Below are 22,995 nucleotides of genomic sequence, written 5' to 3' on the forward strand. Positions count from 1 at the left end.
CTGCTGCGGGTCTCCTCATGCTGGAGGAGCTCTGCACACCTGCGGGGGAAGACTCCATCAGTTCCCTTGTCCACTTGAGCTTTGATGGTTTCCATAGAAAGGCTCAGGGATTAACAGTCAATGAAAGCTGTGCTGATTTTGGGGCGGTTTTAGGAAGGGATTTAAAACCACCAACTTATTTTCCAGAAGGTAGCAAGCAGCACTCAGCTGCAAACAAAATGTAGTTGTTATTGCTCTTATTAATTTCTGTTTCCAAATCATTAGTGCTAGTAACGATAATATGAAATTCTTAAGTCAACTGAACTATTTAGTTCTATACATCCCTAAATCCATATCAATTCCCATTCTTATTAAAAAATAACAAACAAACCCCAAAAAACCCACCAAAAAAATTAATGCTACCGTGAGTGTCCTTCCTAGGTTTACATCTGCAAGGAGTTCATCTGTGTGGATAGGATGGCACCTGGCAAGCTTTCCTGATCATGTACAGGGTACGTACAGCATCTCTTAACTCACGGTGGTCCTATTTAAATTCTATGCAGTTTCAAGGGGGAAACCTCTCAAGTGATTTGTTGAACTGGGATGCCTTTTTTGTCTCATTAAAGCACGTTATTGGCAATATCATTAAAGAGATCAGAACAATTAAATGAATAGTTTAGTAGTTTATGGTGATTCTTCTCCAGTTAACAGACTCTACACTAGTTAAGCAGAACAGCAGCGGTAGGGAAAAGCTGAGGTTCATTCCTCCCCCACCCCAAGCAGAGAAGGCTTAACATTTTTCTTAGAGCATCATCTCATATACCTCTCTTGAAGTTTATGACCACAAATCATACCAAGCTATCATTGCTGTGGGTTTGTGGCTCAGCCAGAAAAAGCTGTATATGGGAGAAGCTCATTTCTAGTCCCCAAGATTTTAACGTTTTCCATTCTGTGCCTGGAGCTGCTGAACAAACATGTATTAAATTGTATATGGGTAAGAATTTCTGGTGACAAGGAAACTTTAATTTATAATTGTAATGTCGGTTTGACTTTTGAATGTATCATTTTGGAAAGGCCAAATAACATTATACTGTTATGATACATAGCGAATTTAAAATTTATAGTGGATTTTAGGGGTAAAGAGATAAAATCTTGTACTAAATCATGTCTAAGAAGAGGTCATTGTCCATGCAGTTAAAGTAAGAGAGATAACTTAGGAAAATATTCTCAAAAATAGATTTCCATGGAAAAAAAATTAAAGTATTTCTAGTCCACTCAGGTGTATATGTACATCGACTGCCTTACACATTTTTTCAGCATGCAGTAGCCCTCTAAGGTATAGCTCATGCCACCTTTTCCTAGCTTTGAATGAAGACAAAGAATCCTGAAATCATGTGAGTTGGCAAACTTAACACCAAGGGGCTTTCTAGCAATAGTTTTAGGGGATTTTTTTTTTTTAAAGAAAAAAAAAATTGGGCTAAAACCAGCTTACATCTGTAGAAGAAGCTGTGGGGAAGCACTGGTGTCTTATTGGTGCAAGAAAGAGATGTTCTAGTGGGAACCAAGTTATCTACTTACACATGCAAGAGCAAGTGGCCTGTTCGCTTCAGGCCATCAGACACTGAATTATACTGACTTTCTCAGTCTTTTTTTGCTGTTCTTGGGTCTCCACCAGTCTTGATAGTCTGAGTCTACCAATTTAGTAGCACGGCCAGACTTGGCCTTGGTAATACTCTACAAAAAAATCAGTGTTAAACAGCGCACGGTGGGGCAACCTAAACGTGAACTCTACGTTCCTTTCTTTTGCATCCCTGCTGCAATGTTATTCTGCGTGCAGCTTTAAGCACTTTGTAACAGTTCTGTTAATACAGTTAACGCTTGACCTCAGACACAGAGATCCGTTTTGCTTTTACCACTTTTGTAACTGCAAATACTCATGTTTCCTGAACACCTGAGTCATTTGATGCTTTCTGTGAACTTAAATGGTAGGTTAAGTGAGAAATAAAATGTGGATTTTTTTTTCACATGTGGTAGCAACAGAATCTACATAGCAACACCAAACAGCTGTGTGTGCTCTATGTCTTTTTCACCCATTTTAAGTATAATTTAGCTGTCTGAAGAGTGTAATAAAGAAATCCTGACACTCCCCATTTAATTTCTGTCTTTATCTGGACAAGATTACCACATATTCTCCCCAAGTACAAGTGAAACAGAGTAGCCAGAAATACAGGTTTGTAGAGTCTTTTCTTAGATGCTAAATCAAATCTTTCTGTATTGCATAAATGAAGATCTGTGAAGCTGCAGATAACCCCATGTCTGAGTTAGAAGAGCAGAAAGTCTAATGCAGATACTTAGACACAGGATCTGTGCCAGCATTGGTGCTTTGGGGCTCAAGAAGGGTGTGCAAATATTAACTTAAATTTTGTCATGGCGTGACCCACATCTGCTGAAATTTTCTCAGCGTTTCAGGTTAACACGCCCAAAACACTCTGCTGTGAATCAGGTGATTTATGTTCAGTTGCAGCTCCAGATCTGTAAGATTGGCTTGAGTGTAGGCTTTGGAATGCAACCCTTATACAGGCAAGCTGTGTTTGGTTTCAGGTTTCTTAGAGGCTTGCATGCAAAATTGCCTCATTGCTTGAATTGATATCTCTAATTAAACAGATACAATGCACTGCAATAGTTCTCCTTTAGTATTACAGCTCATATTAATACCCGATGTAAGTCTACTTAAGTCACTGGAATTATACTAAGGGAGAGATGGCCCTCTTTTTCTCAACACACTGTATTTTTTCAGTAATTTTATGGAGTTTTTTAATTCCGTTTCTAGATCTGAGAAGTATGTTCTTGTCTCTCGGATAATTGTATTCTTTTTTAAAGATGTGATCTCAGAAAGAAAAGGTGGAAGTCTTAGAGAGTCTTTGGCAATACGCTTAGAGACCTTCATTTTCATCTTATGTTTACAGTTTCATCGATGCATTTCTCTTCTTACATGGTGCATCTTGGTGTTTTGTAGGTTTGTCTTATTTTTAAGGAAAGTAGTGCCAAATTCTGGACTATGCAAAAAAATTCTCCTGTATATGGTGATGAGGGTCAAGTATTCAGGGTTTTGATTCATCCTTCAAATTGAGCATCCTTGGTAAAATTTTAATTCCTTTTTAGGAGAATAGCAATTCTCCTTGTTTAAAACTCGTTCTTATGGAACATTCTGAATGTTTAGTTGGATGGAGTCATGCAAATAAGAGATAGGCCTTACTTCTGCATGCATGAATTAAAAAAGAATTAACTTTTCTGATGTCATTGCCCTGATGGGGAGGGAGTGGAACTGTTAAACATATGCAGAAGTATTTGCAGGATTGAGGTTTGTCTGTGGCTTAGAAAATCCTTGCATTTCTATAGCAATCTGACAATTGGTTGGCTCACTTCACTGGTTTAATATAATTTCATTTTCTTGGAAATGTATTGTAAGATTACCGCTTATGGAAAGCGAAGATGATTAGAGTATGTGAGGCTCCCTCCACTCCTTGGCAGTAGAGTGGGAGGACGGGGAGGGGGATCCAACTTGTCAACACACAGTTCCATTGAAGGCTCTTTGCGCTTGCCCTGCCCTCTTAGCTTCCCAAATATTGTAAGGTTCTTCTGATCAGATTAATATACTAGATTTATTGAAATTCAAAGGTAGTAGGGCTTGGAGGTGGGTGACTTGCTTATCTCCAGTAATAAAAACATATTGAGAAATCACTGGAAGTATTTGATATACAATTTAATTAAAATGGATGTCTGTTGCCTAAATTGAGTGGATTACTTTTCTATTTTAATGTGAAGAAAGTAATAAAAATATTAGGAACATGTAAAACAATGGGATACAAAGAAGTCAAATGATGATTATAACTTCACTTCAATTAGTCAAAGCAAAGCAATGCAATGACTTGAAAGGATCAGAGCAAATATTTCCTTATATAACATACTCAATAACATCTGCAATTATAATAGCTAGACTTAATATTATGAAGCTGCATGATTCTGATCCTTCTGATCTACATGGATTATCAGAAAAGTCTGCACAGGAATTTTTCTCCTCTTGCTATTGTATTCTGTTGTATCACGGTTAAAAGGACTGGTAGTGATGCCTTCAAAAAAACACATTTGCTTAGTATCTCTCAAATAACTGTTTTACATAGCAGCACCAAAGTTAATTCTGTTCTGTTTGGTCTTTCAAGCAGAGAGAGAATTTAAAATAAAACATGTCAACTGAGACATTTTTTTTTTCTGCGGAGTGACATTCTTAACGTTTGATTTTTTTGAGCACCTTAGTAACGAGTAGATGCAACATAGTCTTTGAATGGAATGAATTGAAGTTTGAGATGGGTTGTTTTCATACTATGCGTGTTTCTAGATATATTTGCAGTTAATTCAAGAAATGCTGAATTCTAGACCATGAATAACTGTGAAGGGAAGATTACTGAATGTCTAACCTGAGTTTGCGATGCACACAAAGTGAAATTTTAATAGCTATGTAGGACTATAAGTAAATATTCTAAGCAGGGTGGTTGCCTGAGCAAGAAGGGAGCTCCCTAAAAAGTTATTTAAGTGTTTTATATCTCTCTCCTATATTTAGCTCCTGGGAGAGGAATTATAACATTTTAAGATGCCTTGATAGAGGACAAGAACATAGCTAGGCTGACTGAAGAGCATGCCAAGAAAGGTATTATTACTGGAGCTCTTATCATATTCCTTTTTCTTTAGAGAAGGTTTCAGGCTGTTATTGACCTATGTAAAAATTCAGACAAATAGTATTTGTCCATTCCACCATGCCTTGCCATCGCTACCCAGCAACAAAATCTGCACATCGGTATGCAGACCATTGCTTGCCACCTTTTATAGCACTGCCCTGTCTTTTTTTCTTTCCTCCTTTCTTTCTTTTTTTTTCCCCCCTTTCTTTTAGAAATTCTCCCATGTGAAATGCTAACCAAAGATACACAAGATACTGTCCCGCAGCCTTTTGTTTACAGTTACAAGCTGTGTGGTTGACTCAGGAAACCTTATGACAAAATCTGTGTCAGAACCTATAAAAATTCTTTGTTTTTTGTGTGAGGAAAAAGTTCTGAATGGAGTGGATAATAACATGAGGATATATTATGGAAGAATTTTGTCACACGATAGTAAAACACTCTTAAGGAACAATTGGATAGGATACAGAAAAGCTAAAAAATTATAAGTAATTTCTCATAGTGTAAAGAAATATGAACATATTTTTGGTTTAGGTTTGTATTTTTTGGTCAATTACTGAAAACTCTTATGTGTATATGTGTAAATGTATCTGGATTGTAATCGATAGAATTACTCACCAACAAGCACAATTTATATTAGCCAGGGGCAGGGATTCCCATTCATTAAATCTGTGGAGGACATGCCTTTGTCTATTTCTGTGGATGCAGCCTGGAGCATCCAACGTGTCATGGATTAGATAAATTGGGCCTGACATGCCCGAGTTTGTGGAAACTAGGACAAAAAAATTCTTTTGTCCTTTGTGTCTTGTCTGCAAAAGCAGTGGTGCTTTCCCCCCACCTAAAGAATATGACAGCAGATAATTTTCCTTGCTTGAAAAACTTTTTTTAAGTTATAGGTATGTTTTACATAGAGATATAAAAAATGGACCTGCCGGGATTTTAACAAGTATCAGGAAAAGGACAGTCAACCTACTAACTGCCACATATTCCAGCTCTCAAAACATTTGCCTAGATCAGTTCCATCAGGTGTAAACTTGCCAAAACTGAAGTTTCCATAGCCTTTCTTTATAAATAGCCATTTTGTTAGAAGTTCTCCACTGAAAAAGAATGTGTTCACTTTCCCAGAAAGATACTAGCCCTATGGCCAAGGGATTTTTGTGGGCTGCTGGAAACCCAAGCTAAATTCCTTCGTGAGGTGAATACACGTTTACACAAATATAAACTGCTCCAAAAAGAGATTATTGTGCAAGTATCCCCAGTTAGTCAATAGCCCAACTATTGGGACATTTCCCTGAGGCATTGGGAACTTACAGAGCAGGCTTCAATATGGGCCTTTGATTAAAATACAGACCTTAATTTCTTTTAATTTTTGAAACTTTTATAAGGATTTGCTTCCATAATAAGCAGGTGTGAGACTGTAACTTATGCATAGGTCTGCAGAGAAGACAAATTCTAACAGAACTTTGCAACCTAGAAAAAAGTTAAATTTGGCAGTGTTTTCTCTCCATCTCCTGTTCTCAAGCAATGGCATCTTGAAGCAAAGCTTCAGCCAAAATGCCATAGAAGAATAGTTATGATTAGTTATCCATAACTTTGATTGGAGGGGCATATGCAACACCAAAGCCTGATGCAAGGGAGATGGGATCCTTGTTTCTTGCTGGCGTAAAACATGGTTTCAAACTGCTCCTCTATGACGGAGAACAAAGAGACAGCTTTATAAAAGTGAATTCAGGATAGTCTGATTTGTTGTGTTTTTCTCTGCTGCAGAAGGGTGATGGCTGGGATCTGTTAGTGAGAATGAAGGTAGCCTGTTTGTGCAGTGGAGCATTTAGTGTTCAGAGAGTTAGTCAAACTCTGTTATTTCAAGCTTTCGTGCCTTTGGAAATTGTACTCTTTTTTTTTTTTTTTTTCTTTTTTTTGGTAGCTCGAACTGTTACTCAAATGTGAAGTTTGTTCACTAGCCCTAATAATACTTTCTTTTAAATCTTTATCAGTTGTATGTCATCATAGTGTGATTTATACTTACACTTTTTGAATATAGAGACTTACTGGTTTATGAAGTAGCTATTTGCTTGACTGTGTCTATGTAAGCATAATCCCACAGATTTTGGAAGGAAAGAGAACTATTTATTCATCAGGATATACTGTAAATTAGAAACTAGAAACTGTTTTCCAGCATATCATATGGCACATATTTATCTCTGTTTCAAAATAAAAAAAGGGGAAAAAAAAGAAAAATAATTGGAATAGAACAAGTGCAGTGTGTGATTGCGATAAATAGGTTTTGGCAATGATGTTAGTATTTTCTAGATACAATAGAGTTACAGAACTGTTACATTTTAAGTATGTTATAACACATCCTATTTAAACTTTATTAAAACTAAGTCTGTGTCTGGATATAGAATTTCCATAAAACATCTGTTTAATTGATGCTGGCCAAGGTTCAAATTTCTTCCATTGACTTCCAACATCCCATTCTTTTATTTCCATTCTTGTTCTGTCTGCTGCCTTCTTACTTCCCCTTAGCTTTTTTTTCTTTCCTCTCTGTTTTTTCCCCTCCCAAATTTGGTGCAAACTCCTTGCCCTTAATGTCATCTTGAGGGTTTTATGCTTTATCAGCACCTGCTCTCCTTTCATGGTTGACCCCTTGCTGAACTCAAAACTGTACTGCAGTCCAGAGCCTGCTAATCATTTGCATCCCCAGTCTTTGTCAGACAAAGAATGTCTGATGTCTTGCTTGGTACAGCAGAGCAACGGTTTAAAGACAGTCAGTGACAATCTGTGATTTCTGGTGAATTAAATGACACATCTCTTCATGTTGGAAGGCTGCTATCTTGTTAGCGTGTATGCTTTTGTCTTACTTGGATGCCCAACTTGCTATATCGCAACAACTGTAGTTAACCTTCAATTTTGGGTAGTGGGGTAACAAAGCAACATCTGATTTCACATTTCTGTAAGACAGTGTGGTGGAAGCTGACCTCAACTGCTTAATGCTGAAGGCAATGACTGTGATCAAATCTTCAAGTGTTCAGGAGATACTTAACAGGAGATAAAAAGATTTTTCTCTCCCCAGAGTGTGATTGGCCTTTTTTCTTTTACTTTTTTAATTACCTGATGGTTAAAATCCAGAGATTATTCACTGGTAGGCACAGTGCATGTGTGCTTTGAGGTGGCATAAGATTCTATTGTAGTAAAGCTCAAACTTAACAGTTAACTAAACATTTTATCCTCCCCTTCCCCTGTCTCAGTGGGGACAGCAGAATGCCAAGAACTATCTTTTTTTTCTTTGCCTTGTGTTTCAATGCAAAGTGTGGATTTTCTGCTAGGATAACTTCAATTTTTCATCAGCTTCTTTTTGCAGAAAGTCTGGGTCGCAGATAGAGCCTCAGGCTCTTGATTTTTGCACAAACAGCTCTATCTCCTGAGGGCTGAACTGGTTTAGTTTCATTAAAGTGGAGCTGAAGTTTCATGAAAAGTAATGGTTTGGGGTTTAGAGACAATCAGGCCACGTTATCTAATAGTTTTTTCTGGTTTTACATCCTGAGAAAGAATAGTATGAAAGATACTCATGTTCACTGGTTTGGTTTACTTTTCTTTAAGAACTTCAGAGATTCCATGGAGTGGGAAATCAGATATTTCACTGGTGGGAAAAGTTTCTGAGTATTTTTAATTTAGGACATAGGAAAAATGGTAATATGATGTACAAGTTATCTTACAAGTATCTTTCAAGCCAGCATGAACTGAATAGTGCTTTATGTCCAGGAGCGTGTCCTTTAAAACTCACTTCTGTCTGCTATGTCTATGGCTGTGCTCGCTATCCATTTGTAAATCTGTGCTTTTCATTCTACTCTACTTTTTCTATTCAGCAAGAAATGATAACACTTATTCACTTGCCTAATGAATGACCTTAAACCTAATAGTTTTAAATACGTATGAGTTATTTTGTGAATCAGAATTCTAGGACTGTAATAGTCTCTGATGTATTATGTAAGCATTTATGTCTTTATGCATGGGAAAGAAAAACAAAAAATATGGTTTTGTTTCAACAAGTATGCATTTTTGTTATGTATGTATACATAGGCGGTTCTGTGAAGTTAATTCAAGGGGAGAATCTTGCCCCAGTCTATGCAACACTGGTATAGAATCACAGAGGTATTTTCGTGTCCGTTGTTGCGTGCTACCTGTAAGACCAACACCCAAGTGGATCTACATAACAACAGACTTTCCATCACTCTTTTCTCTATGCACCTCTCTCCCTCCTTTCCTTCCTCTCTTTCCGTGGACCTAGCTTTGACCTGGGCAGGCTTTGTTTCTTTGACCTCGATTCTGCCATGCTTCTCCTAACTGGGTCACTTCCCAAGTCTGTCTACCTGTTAGTCAATAAAACAGCAGAGGTTTGACAGCTAACAGAAAAGCAAAGTGGTGCTCTGATCCACTTACTCTTGCACTTTGGAGTTAAAAATGTGTAAAAGCTATTTCTAGTGAATTTATTAATAAAATTTGGTGAAGTTGAGCTTTCCCACTGCTAAATGGAAGAGGCATTGCTGCACAGCACTATCCTCATAGACTTTGCTAGTGGAGTGTGTCCATTTTATGATATTAGTTGTATATTTGTCTCAGTTGTATGCTTGTTTCATTTAAAGTAAAGACATCAGAAGTTAATCATTGCTTCTTTCCCAAGCATGTTTTTGAAAAATGGCACTTTTAAAATTGCTAATATATTCATCATAAAAATGAAAAATTCTTTGAAAATCTGTTTGCAATGCAGTGTTCTTCTGATTAATAACCCTTGGAAATCTGTGCTCGATATACCATAAACGTGACCTTTACAAAAACATCAGAAAAATCCAACTGCAGAATATGCCAGGTCAAAGACTTTTTTAAATGTCAGAAAGTATAAAGCTTTAAAAATTAATGTGATTTTTGTAATACTTGGCTGATGCTTTTATTGTTGTTTTATTTATTTGGTGTGTGTGGCGTGTCTTTGTTGTTAGGATCTGTTGGGAGACTGTGACCCCAGGGGAGTATACTTTGGGATAATTCTTAATGCCCTTCAGTGGCTTCCTCCCTATTGTTCAGTACTTAGATCCATTTAATTTGTAACAGCATTTTTGCTGGGCTTGTAGCTGGTTAGATCTTGTAAGGTCTAGTAACTCTCCAGTGGAGGCTACTAACCACGTACTCTGACCTGCTGTTTAGGAGGCATCCACGATGCACTAGTCAATAATGGTGCCGTCAGTCTAGCACTGTCAGAAAAGTTCTTTTATCTGCTGAAAGCTGTAGAGAAACACTGTATATGCAGTTTTGGGAAAATGCACATTTGTAACACTGTGACCTTCCTCTAACTTCATTGGATTGCAGTGCTCCTCTGATAGCACCCATGCTTCCCATACACCTCAGAATGCACCTTAGCTTGAGTCTGAATGTCAATCTTTCCACTGAAGGCTGGAATTCATACTGTGGGTAGCTGCATTATGTGGGACCTTATGGTCATGAGAAGAGAAGGGAAAACTCTTTTTCATTCGCTATCCAGACAAACTTTTCTGGCCTGGCATTACTGCTTGGTGGTAGGAATGTCTGTATGTATTTGTAGCTCACTCTAGGCTTTTCAGTTCCTTGGATTCACTTTCTTACTGAAGTAGAAAGTTGTATAAAACATGAGTGGGAGGGGAAGGAAATGCTGAATAGAGCTGGGAAGACATAGTTTGCCAAAAGTGAATTATTAGTGCAGATGTGGACTCACCGGTCCACTAATCTTCCCTGTGGCATTTGTGGCTGGGAAGGAAGAACAGGTTTTGACATTGTCTTTGCTATCGTGAGATCACTCCAGTCTGAGTGAAAGTGCATTCAATTCACTACTACACTGAAACCAGGGAAGGATGTTGCAGCGCTCAGAGTACTAAATGTAGGGACCTAGGGCTCATTACCTTGACCTGCCACAGATTGCTGTGTGAACTGTCAGCAGGCGACTTACACTATCTGTCCTAGGTTCCTAGCTGAAAAATGGGGATAATCTCTTGCCATGTAGAAATGTTCTGAGAATTAATACCAGAACTGCATGGAGAAAAGTAGGGCTGCTGGGTATTTAATATTTGATTTTGGTTTGTAAAGCAAACAGAAGTGAAAAGCTCCTCTGTTCTCAAGAGGGAGGAGAGCTGCAGTTCGTGGGCATTTTGCTTGTCTTCTCTGAAGCCATGATGCTGGCTGTCTTGGGCTTTCTGATTCTCTAGTAACTGGCATGGCTAGTGCTTGATGTGGGCAGCTGGTAGTAAGCAAGGTGGCCAAATTGGACAATTTCTTGTTGTTTTCTTCTATTAGAAACAGCCAAAACTTTACAGAAAGTGGAACATGCGTTTTGGATCATTTAATTTTCAGTGATGCAACAGCTTTCAGTAGGGGAAAAAAAGTCATCCAAATTTGACCAACTGGAATAAAACCTCAAAGGATTCCAAAGAGCTCAATTAGGTAGGTCAGGTTGCTAAAATAAAAAGCTTAGTTGCTGCCGTTGTGCAATTTATAATCCGTAGAAGGTGTTACCCATAATGAGTTAGTGGAATTCATTGCTAGACAGTGCTAAGTACTGAAATTCAGATCGTGGTTTTTCAGTAGATTTTATTTAATTAAAAAAAAAAAAATTTAATTGATTAAGTGTTTCCTGCAGGCCATAGCATATGCTAGATATGGGGGCAAAGGGGTGATACTTTGTGGGGTTCATGGAGGCTCTGACATTTGCGTCCTTGTGGCCTGAGCCTGGGTCAGGTCTGCACAGTGCTGTGTACGTTGATCCTATTCAGACAGACTGGACTTTATTGTCTGTAATCTGGGCCCACCTGTCTGTTAAGGCAGATGGATAATTACAGAGGAACAGGAGGGAAGAAGGTAGCAAAAAGGGAGCAGGAAGCTGAGCTTGGTTACCAAAAGTAAGGACAATAATGAAAAGAGATAAAGGATGTCAGAGTATTTGTGAAAATTAGTCTCTGTGTTTTCCTAGCCCAACATTATGATAGTAGTTTCACAGGGTTCTACACAATGAAAAGAGAAATCTACTCCTTAGGCGTACAGAGAGGTGCATTTTTCAGACAAAATTCTTGTATTGGGATATATGATTCTATGTTTTTCAAAACGTTTGTAAGCGTGAAAGATAAGACTTTAGAAAAACAGTGTAATGCATAGCTGCAGGTTTTTAAAACTAATACTAATAACAACAAGAATTATCTTTCTAAACTAGCTGACTTTGCAGGAATCACAGAATAAATATTGTCTCTAGACAAAATAATATGTTGAATAGCAGCAAGTGACCAGAGCTGATTCAGACTTTCCAGGTGAGTAGTGCATATGCTGAAAAATGTGCTCTGTAAATAAATAGTGGGTATTGATTTGCGCCAAACTGGAAGAGTTACACTTTTTTTTTTAAAAAAAAGGAGGGAGGAAATGAGAGAAAGAGATTAGAAAATATTTTGAAATATTTTTGTGATGAGTAGTTTTGAATTGTTTGGTTTTAGATGTTTGAAATTTGCCAATATTTAAATAATGAAAAATGGTGGAGTATCCAAGTACAAACTGTAGAATTTCATTTTGGGTGGAAGAAATGTTTCAGCTGACGCACTCATTTTCACACACCCCCCCCCCCCCCCCATTGTCTTTATTTTTTGGTTTCTCCAGTGAACTGAAAAATCAATTACTCACAAATCTCCACAGCTGAGACAGTGTTGCATTCATCCTCTTCAGAGTGACTGGCCACTGTTAACATTGCTAACAGCAAAACCTATGAAAGAAAAGCTCGTATTGATACACAGTGTACTTGATCCTCCAGCTGTCTCAGGAGGGTCAGCAGGATCGAGGCTGCTGTGGTTGGAGCCCCATTTTGAGAGTTCTTCTTTTCTAGTGGGTGTCAAGTATTTAATACAGTTGTGTTTTTTCTTTTCTGAAACTAAGAGGGATTATATGAACCGATATTGTGTTAAAATGTTCATATCTTAATTTTTCAAGTATTTTGAGATTATTATATAATGAAAACAGTCCCCCGTAAAAGTCTGTGAACAATGCAGGAGTCAAAAGCACTTTGTTTTAATCCTCATTTTCCCTTCTAAAAAAAAAAAAAAAACAACAAACCAAACCCAAATAAAACAAAACACACACAAAACAACCACAAAAAAAAAAAATCCCTTACAAGGAAATGAGTTCTAACACTATAAATGGTCAGAAAATAGATAACCTCCTTTTAGTCTGTATGGAATAATATGTAGCTTATTAAAATTAAATGTTTAAAATTAGAAGTATATCCATTTATGCACATAAAAGATACAGGTTGCATGGTAGCTAACTTTCTGTATGCTGAGTTCCTATTTTAGTCACTTGACTGATATAATAACTGCTAAGTAGTTTGGTGGTTAGGTGAGGCCTATTTTGCTGTGTCAAGTTAGGTCACTGATACTACTTTATTGTGGGACTGAACTTACCTTTAAAATGACAATACAGCAGTTTTTAAGAAAAGTATCTGTTGCAAAAATGAAGACTGTCATGCAGTGATTAAAGGGAGTACCCTAGTGACTCTAGGTCATTGCAAATTACATTACGCTAATTCCTAAAATTCGGATCTACTATTTGTGTCACATTGTCTCTGTTGTATCCCAGAGAAGATTGTTCTTTTGCCTTTGGATGTCTTTCAGTTTCCCATTTTATCAGATTCTCTGAAGAGGAGAGTGTGATATCTAATATTTTAGATAAAGTTCATTATTCATCATGGCTAGCATACTGTTCTTAATTGCTTATGTCTTTATCATCTTTTTGAAGAAAATCCTTTCAAATACACCTTTTCTTTGGCCCACTGGCAAACTAAATTCATAATGAATTTAAAGTTCTAGCTGATACTGAGTTTTTCAAATGTAAGTTTCTTAGCGTTTATAAGATAGAACACGAGCTCCTTGCATATCCCGTCGCTTTTATGCTGTAAAATAGCCTGATTTAGTTTTCTTGAAAATCTTCTAGGAAAAAAGATCCTCTTTTGGCTCAGGCTCTCTAGGATATATTGTAATGATTACTGGATGTGAACTGTCAGATATTAAGATCCTATATAAAAGATATTAGTGTTGCTTTCTGAAGTTACCTTTTTAAGTTTACCTGGAAGTTAACTTTTAAGTTGGAAAGCAGTGCTATATTACCAGCTAGTCCACTGAGTCATAACAGCTGAAGGTTCTCTGAGCTTCCGCTAAGGCAGAATGTGTGTACTCTTTCAATCTCAAATAAGCGATCAGGGAAATGTTGTGAGAGCTGTGAGATGGGATGGAAAACTTGGGAATATCCGTATCTTGGAGAAACCAAATTACAATACTGAAAATAAACTCAGACTCTAGGGTGGAAGGGAATTAGAGCATTAGTTTTTGGTGTCCCTGATGTATTGAAAATGGCTGTACACGTGGCCAGAAGGAAAGAATTGCAAAGTAAAGAAGGAATGAAAATGGAATTCTGCAGAGATTTGCTTTTTCATCTGGTGTTTATGGTGGTAATAGATAGTGATGGAAGAACTGCAAAAGATTTAGATTAATGGGGTATTAGTTTAGAGTTCCTGCCCAGTTTACATACCTCGGAGTTCCAAATGCATTGCAAAAAATTATCTACATTATTTGTGTCTGCAAAATTTGGACTGGATATTTCCTTAGGAGAGGCTATTTGATAATAGATCTGGTGATTCTTTTTCTGGAAGCTAAACCTGCAGTTGAGTTTAGAGGATTGGGAATGAAAGTGTGCATGAGGAAAGGCTATACAGGGGAAGATGTATCATATCTTTCTCTATAGCCAAGTCACAAAATATAGGAATATGCGATTGCTAAACTGTTGAGCTGTTTGTTAGGCGATCTGAGGGACAGGGATCTTGGCGTCCTCCATAAACTTTAATAAAATTTGTTATTTATTATCCTGTAGATAAAAAAACCCTGCCATATCATGTCTGTTTGCTCTAAGACTATTTGCTTTTGTTTGTGCATATTCAGTCTTTATGCTTCTCTTAATTCAGATTTTAGGGGCAGTACTTACAGCTGTTTATACACTAAAGCACTGTTCTGAGGGATATTTCAGATGAACTGGACACAAAAATTTGCATGAGAGACATTCTTATTAGAAAATGCTATTTCGGGAAGAGCAAAAATTTCCCCCAGGTCCCCCGGAAGGTGTTAATTTTTTGTGAAGAATTGTGACAAAAGTGTCTTTAAGATAAGCTCAAAACCTCAGCATTTTTAAAGAAATCTGGCTGCTTCTTTTTGCAATGACTTCTGATTTTAAAATCTGTTTTCAATTCCGTAGAGAAATATGGTCTCTGAAGTCAAAAACAGGGGAGGGGGCAGGGGGAACAGTATTTATTCATATTACAACTCAAAAGAAATAAAATGTGGCAATTCCTTGTGGAACAGAGGCTGAACCTGTAGGAGTCATCTCTTCATCTGAATGTTTCTGTTGTCTTCCCTTGGTTCCAGATAGAGGTAAGAAAGGTGTTGTAGTGCTGAAGTTCGTATCACCAGTGGTTGGTGAAGGAGAGACACTTGAGTAGGATATGCTGCAAAGAATATGAACCTCATGTTGCACACATGGCTTTGTACTACGTTGCCTGTCTGTTCTCAGAGCATAATGCTGTATTGCAAAACAGATTACCTGATGGTAAGGCAAAATGTGTAGTCCCAACTGGAGATGCAGAAGTCCATCTGTGTGTAAAAACACACAGTTTGACACCGGGAGACTTGTCAAAAACTGTCTCAGTGAGATATAGGAAGGGGCAAAGATTTGTGGCAAGCTTTTCTTCAAACTTGTTTGCTCATGCTTACCTTGGATGTATTGCCAGTGCCTGTGGACAAGAGATTACCTTGGCTGTGTTTTAAATTGCCAGAAAATTTAAGAAACAAAGGATTACTTCAATCTTTGTTAAAATGCTGAGCTAATTAAGCTTCTAAGTTGTATTATTCCAGTGCTTGCTACACAGAAAATCAAGGTAAAAACATTGACATGAATTTCCCAAATGTATGGACCATTATTCTCCCATTTAAGATCTGAATGGGCTGGAAAGATTCTTACTCTTCAGAAAGACACATTAGACTGTAGCATCACTAACTTGTAACACTTGAATTAGTAAATACGTTAGTATCGTCCTATTTTAAGATATTGTAGCATGTTACCCATAAAGTGTAACTTTAGACCTGTCCTGCCCTACATTTTAGGGGGGACTGTTATGTTTCTTCAGTCAGGCTGTGCATGCGCCTAATTTTTGGCAAGGGTGTCTATGTGAACTTCAGGTAATAATACAGAGCGTCAAGCACAGGCTGTGGACAAAGCCTGTCAGTGATGTTGGATGTTATCTTAGCTTTATTAGTCTAGGTGAAACTCCAAACCTTGCTGGTGGGAAGTCTGTAAAAAGGCTGACGTTGAGCCTTCGTTTTGTGTTGATCAGCAGTGTTGCATCTGCACAGGGAAAGTGATGAAGGTCTTTCTGTGCAGGCTTATAATACAGAACCTCAAAACAGTCATAAGCAATCTTTATGGTTCCTCACCTTGATCCAGTGTTCAGTAACACTGGATAATTAAAAAGCACTTATGTCTTGTTATAGTAATTTTCTAAGTGTCCTATTGCCACACATAGCACCAGTGATTTACAAAGTAAATTCTGCTTTATGAGTTTTGGTGGACTTCTCTTTCTTTCCATTCAGTTTGGCTTTCTCGGTTCTCATGTTTTCCTTCTGTCATCATTTCTGCCCTTGATACTGCCTTCTGTACAACAAGATTTTCTCTACACATGCTCTTCAAGGACTCTTCCTGGTGGGCTTCTACCCCTCTCCATCCTTCTGCTAGTAGATTAGATGGGAAATAGTTAATGTTGACATTCCCAAATGTTATCCAAAGGTTTTTTCAGTTAAGCTGAGTCACAAAAATGGTTGCCATTACTCCAGGTTTTCTGTTCCCGATTCTAGACTACAATTCTGCATATGTTAAATGGAAAGAGAAGCTATTTTTTGCATCCATAAATAGTAGATAATTTCTTTCAAGCAAAAGCTCAAATTTCATGATACCTATCACATGTTCCGTCATTTCTCACATGTCTGACACTATTGCAAAAACAGAGAGAAACTGTGCTGCTGAACATATTCATTTTCTGTCCCACTGTAGCCAGGACTGTGGTAGATTTTAAACTCTGTTCCAGAGGCTCAGAGTCCCAGCCAAGGTACTGCAGAGCTGGCTGAAATTTTCCTTTTAAAGCGTGTTCTCGTCCCCAGATGACTTCGTGCAGCACTGGCTGGCAGCGGCAGGTGGGTGAGTGCCTAGTCATGCCACAGCAAAGGATCACAGAAAGAACTATTTCGTCCTTCTTGGCATGGTATCATAGAAGAGCACAGGATAACAATGCTGTTGCTGTAGGCAATCCAAACCTGCAAGGCTTTCCTCCATAGTACTGAGATAATAAACTCGATGAGTGGGGTACCCAAGCGCAGGTGAAATTCCTCAGTGCAGTTTGCATTTGTATCTGTGAGTTGGAAGATGTTTAATCAGCTTAAATTTCTTTGCTATTGTCAGGCAAATGCTCACTTTCGCATTTCTGTGTGATTCTGTACAATCTCAGGTGGAACCTGGAGACTGCTTAGGAAGGGTTTTAATCATAGGAGTGATTCCTTCCCTTCATGACCTGTAAAAGCTTTATGTGAGGAAAAAACAGTATTTCTATCATCTAAAAAAATAACTTTATGGGCCTTTGCTATTCAAAGAGTGTAAGATTGGCCTGTATGACACTACCGTATCGTCATTCTGACCTGTTAAATTTATTTTTACACTGTTTTTTTAATAGTTCTGTGGGAATGTAGCAATTGCCAAACCAATGGCAATCATGAAATACTTGGTGGTTCTGTGCTGGTGAGCTATGGAAAGCAGAGCTGCTTGCCCTCTGCTTTTCTGTTGCACATATCCTTAGCTGCTGCCTTCGAAGAGTGATTTGGGACACGCTTACATTGAGGCAAATGTAGAAATTACTCCAAAAAAGCAGTTAGTCTAGGGCAAAAACTAGCGTGAAACTGGAGTGAACCCTAATCCAATACCTTTTGTTTACTAGTGGGTAATGTTTTCCTTTCAGTGATTCTTAGTGCAATGTTTCACAGAGGAGCTGAAAGTTGGCAAAAAAGACTGTCTTTGAAAATTTGGCTCCAGCTAATTTTATACCTAGAAGCAGAACTGTGAATGATCTGCTGCAACTGGCTAATTAAATCCTGTGCTGTTAGCCCTCAATTAGATGCATTAAATTGCAAACCTTGTTAGCAGATTTGCTGGCCAAATATGGAGAGATTCCATATATCATTCTGACTACTTTGTATTTGGGCTCTTAAAGAATGTTTGCAGCTTGTCTAATGTATCTGTATGTACAAGAGGGGAAAAAAGAAACAGATTTTGGATCTCTCCCTGTGTTGGTATGTCAGACGGTGTCCCTGTTCAATCAGCGAGGTAAAACTCCCCTTACGTTTTTGGGGTTTTTTTGGGTTTTCTTGTTTTTTGTTTTTTTTTTCTTTAATGTTTCTTGGACTGTTACCATCAGGTTTTTACAGTCTGTTGCCTGCCTCTCAGATTGGAAGAACACTGGCATATTTTAACAGTTTCGTAGGATCCAAATAGTCTTTAATTAACAGGGAATTGATGTTTTGGAGTTGGAGTGCAACCAAAACATGGGAGATATTGGAAGCAGAGAACGGGCTTGGATCCTTCCAGCTTTTCGCTGGCTGTGGCAATGGGAAACAAATAAGTAAAACAGGGTCCGCTGCAAACAGGTAGCAACTTATTGGTATGCAAGGGGATTTCTTCATTTGCACTAAGTTCCCACGGAGCTGGTGGTTTGTATCGTTAGCCGGGAGGAGCTTTCTGCTGCACAGCATCTCAGTCAGCTCCACCCCTTGCGAGAGCAGAAAGTCTTCTTTGGTGCCTCCCCATAAACTGGCTGCTGAAATTGTTCTTAGTTTAGATTTGTATCGATCAACTCTAGAGGCAGCAAGGTATGTTGTGTTCGTGAGGTTTAGGCTGACTCTGAAGCTGTAAGCTCCATGAGTGAGTGTTGAATTAAAAAAATCAAGATTCTGCAAATGAATATGACTTTTGCTGAGCCGAACAGGTAGTTGTTGTTGTTTTTCTTCTGGAGCAGCTTGCCTTTGGAGGGTTGAGCAATAGGGTTGGAGTGAAACACTGAAATTATAACAGGATGAGACTAGCTGAAGTTCTAAAGGGCAGTCAGGCATACGCTGAACTATTGGTCCAGATAATCCAGGGAGAGAAATGGTTTATTAGCTAATTTTAAATAATGATAGATTGATACCTGAAGCAATTACTGGCAAAGAATTACAATCAACAGCCACTGAATGAGCTGTGCTCTTTTTCAGTAATGCAGTAATTTGTGGACAAATAAAAATGTATTTCTTTAATCCCATATTGGCTTTTTATTGCTGGTTTTTTGTGTTGGCTTTTTCCCCCACTAATCGTAGTACTTGCTGAATGCCTCCTGTCTCTTTCTACATCTAGGTGGTACATGCCAGAGCCCTGCTCTTCCAGCCCTAGTGCGTCCTCCTGCTCCACCTTTGCAGCCGTCACTGGATATTAAACCATTTCTTCCGTTTCCTCTGGACACTGCTGCGGCAGTCAATCTCTTCCCCAACTTCAATGCAGTAAGTACACTCCTAGCAGTTACTGTCCACTTCAGTGAGCCACAGTTTCCATGGCAGACTCAAGAGGGCACAAAGTAGAATTTTATGTACTCAATTAAACCTGGAATATCCTCTCCCTTACTGAGGGCCAAAAAGCTCTTAAAGACACACTGGTAGGCCATAAATTAAAGCCTAGCTGAGTGTTAGCCAGAAGCAATCTAGAAGGAAAAAATTATATGATCCCAAGTGACATGCAATGAAACTGCAAGCCATATTCAATCACAGGGCTTGTGAGTTTCCCCTCTAATTTAAGATGTGCGGGGTTTCGCTAACCTGCAGTTCACTGCAACTCTCAGACAGCGAAACTCAGAGTGATGGCGTTCTACATCCCGTCTCCAACAGGCTACCTGGGAAATACATAAAATTTACAAATTGGAGGGGCTACAAAAGGTAAAACAGTCAGGGCAATTAAAGCAAGAATGAGAACAGCATTAGCTGGTATATGAGATATTCATTGGCAAACAATCCACTGTATTTTTTTCACATTGGGGTATTTTATTTCTCAGGCCTGAGGTTAAAACAAGGTTAGATTTTGCTTTAAAATTTTTTTTTAAGTAGTCATATTATCTGTGACTATAGAAATCTTATTCCTTCTTAGGTATTTTTATTATTTTACTGACGTGTCGTGAATATTTCAATTTTTCTGTTTCTAGCTGAGATATGTAATGCTCTTAAAGAAAAAAAAAGTCTGAATTGGTTTTACGTTAATTTTGACTTTATAGAATTATGCCATTTTTTAATTTGAACGTACTCTGGGAAGTTCTTTTCCTCATTTACATATACTGGATAGAGAAAAAAAAATTAAGAATGTATGAGCTTACCTACTTTGAGAGACACAGAGAGGCCAAAACAATTCTAATTAACATGCAAAAATCTTAATTATAATAATTAAGAGTGGTAAAAAAACATGCCCATTCTAGAAGCAATTTTTAGTAATCAATAGCAAATTTCTGTAATTAAATGTTCATTTATTTACCTTTTATGGATGTTCATTTTGCTTTAAAGAAATTAAAATGAACTAATTGTCAAAAATATTTGTGCAGTCTTAAATTCAAGCAATTTACAGCATTAATAGATATCAGAGAAGCTATAAGCTGCAAGTCTTCAAATGCTCAGAAACAATATGTCAAAGAAATTTCTTATTACAAGGAAACTTTTTCTAATTTTAAAATGTATATAGGTATGCAGCAAAGTTTTAAAAAGTGCTGCTTTTAACCAAGTTACTAGTAACTCATAATGAAATGGATAAACCGTTAGACTTGTTCAGTATGCTTTAGGTCTTTTCTTACTAGTTTTGCTTTGTGATCACTGTTTGTATTTAATACAGTAGGCCAGCTGAATTTTTGGACATTGTCTATTGGGATTTCTGTTTTTTTCAGGATTTTCCGTAGTTCAGAGTCTTCAGATTGTTGTGCTAATTGTTTAACTCTGGGTAATTCAAATGCAATTTTAATGATGAATTTTAATAAATAAATGTTAATCTTGTGTTGTTTCATGAATTTTCAGTTTGTTGTTTTCTTGCAAAGACTGATTTTATACTATAATTGTTTTTAGTGAGTGGTGGGGGAAGAAGCGCTCGTATTAATCTAGAAGTAAGAAAGTAAAAATAGATTCCTATCAAAGCCCTGTTATTCCGAAACATCATCTTAGTAGTATATTGTTTGGTATAAGCACTGTAGTTGGAGTTTGCAGACTCCTCGTCTTTTCAGTTGTTCAGTAAACTGAGCCTAGGTTTGAAGAGTGAGACTAGTAGCCCTTTTTGACAGTGTCTTGAGGTTCATTCCTGTGCAAAGTACTGCTTCCTGTGCTGTGTGGCCATCTGCTGAGTCCACCTTTGCTGAGTATGTCCATCCTGAGTGTGAGGATGCTGTCATCAGAGCTGCTGTCACCTGCCTTGCTGCTCATCCTCTTTGCCTTGTGATGCGACCTTGGCCTTTTCATCATGTGTGCTGACGTGCAGCATCATCCTCAGTGTTCCTGTTTTCATTCTGAACAGTACGTTATTGAATGTTGCTGTGTTTAGCTCCTATGCCAGAGCTGATTGATGGCATCCTCCAAACATGTAGGCTAGCTGAGAAGTTCTGCATATTTCCAGAAATTCATTCCAAGCTGATGAATGAGCTGATGCTCAGTTACTGCTAAGCATTATCAGCCTAAGGAGAAGGTTACCCACAAGTCATGTTAGAGTTTAAACATGATGTCTGATAAGGGCTTGAAGTATTTGAGTGTGAGACTGAAAAAAAGTGTATAACCAAAAAATGATCTTTGTAAATATATATGCTCATGAACGATTGTAAGTGTTGATAATGCTTTATGTTCATTGACTTCATGGACAATCCTACACAGTGTCAGCAGAGAAGCATTTATGTTCTGTGGGTAAACCAAGGTCAAGCAGGTGGAGGTCAGTAAAAGACCCAAAACTCTGAACACCTGAACTGGACGTTCTCTCGCTTGTTGTCAGTAAATTAGCTTTACTCTTGATTGAAACATCAAGGTCATAGATCGTGTCTTAGGAAATGGATTTCTAAAGACCTCTTGACCCTTGCACAGTTCCACAGAAACTAATGAGTTTTGCAGCATATCCAGACTACTTCCCAAGAGTCTAGCAGAAAGTCCAGAATTTTGGCTGTTTACTGGCTATTGTTCAACAGCTTTCACTTGAGAAGAGCATGATCAAGGAGAAAGTTGAGTGAGAATTCAGTCATCTTTTAGAAAAAAGAAGTGGTCTCTGGTTATGGCAATTCTAACTCAAGACTGGTTGTGATAGGCCTAAATTTCTTCACAAAATATAATGGAAAAAATGAGCAATTTCTCAATTTTTTGAAGTGGAGAAAAATACACAAAGGTAGGTTGCAGTGCCAGCGCTTTGGCATGAGGTGAAGTGAACCCTGAAAGTTTCCATTCATCTCTGCTGACTGTAATAAGGGACTGGCTCAGCTGCATCTACATTTGGTTAGATGAATCCCACATTAAGGGTCATAAGCTGTTCACAGCTGATATATTAAATTCCACTCAAAAATCATATGACAGAAATGCTGACATTGTATTGTACGTTTACAGAGAAATGGTCCCATTTATCAAGCAGTTATGCTTCTGATTTTATCTAGAGATATTCTTAAGGGAATTTGAGGATTCACATGAACTAGACAGAAATATTAGGAGAAGTAAAAGCAAAAGTAATTTACCGGTTGAGAATCTCAGGCACATACACAAGGACTAACAAAACCAAATACCAATCTAAAGTACTACAAATAATAATAGTAAGGTGTTGTATTTTATACCATTTTTTTCACTCTATTTCAGTTTATTGCAAACATAAGATTATTTTCTTTGTTACTGATGATTTTGGTCTAAAGCTAGCCCAGTTTTTGCTGGCCACCTCTGAGGAAAATACTCAGCACTGATTTCTGCAAAGGCAAAAGCTTTCATCGAAGCAGAGAATAGAAGAGATAACATGGGTTGTGCAAACCGTTATCAGTAATATCTCTTGACAATGAGGAGAGGGAAACGTAACAAGTAGAGAACTTGAGAAACACAAGGAAGATAACGTGAACCTTTGAACCATTCAATTTCAG

General features: G+C 37.8%; 1 protein-coding gene across 1 annotated transcript in view; it reads left to right on the plus strand.

The window, feature by feature from the left end:
• The window catches only part of ZNF385D (zinc finger protein 385D), a 440,279-nt gene that overhangs the window by 276,940 nt on the left and 140,344 nt on the right, over positions 1-22,995 (plus strand). Inside the window, exon 3 of the mRNA XM_075419033.1 lies at positions 19,239-19,381. Coding sequence (XP_075275148.1) covers positions 19,239-19,381 — 143 coding nt within the window. The remainder of the gene's footprint in view (positions 1-19,238; positions 19,382-22,995) is intronic.

Source organism: Opisthocomus hoazin, chromosome 4 (genome assembly GCF_030867145.1).
Source record: "Opisthocomus hoazin isolate bOpiHoa1 chromosome 4, bOpiHoa1.hap1, whole genome shotgun sequence".
NCBI classification, from domain to species: Eukaryota; Metazoa; Chordata; class Aves; order Opisthocomiformes; family Opisthocomidae; genus Opisthocomus; species Opisthocomus hoazin.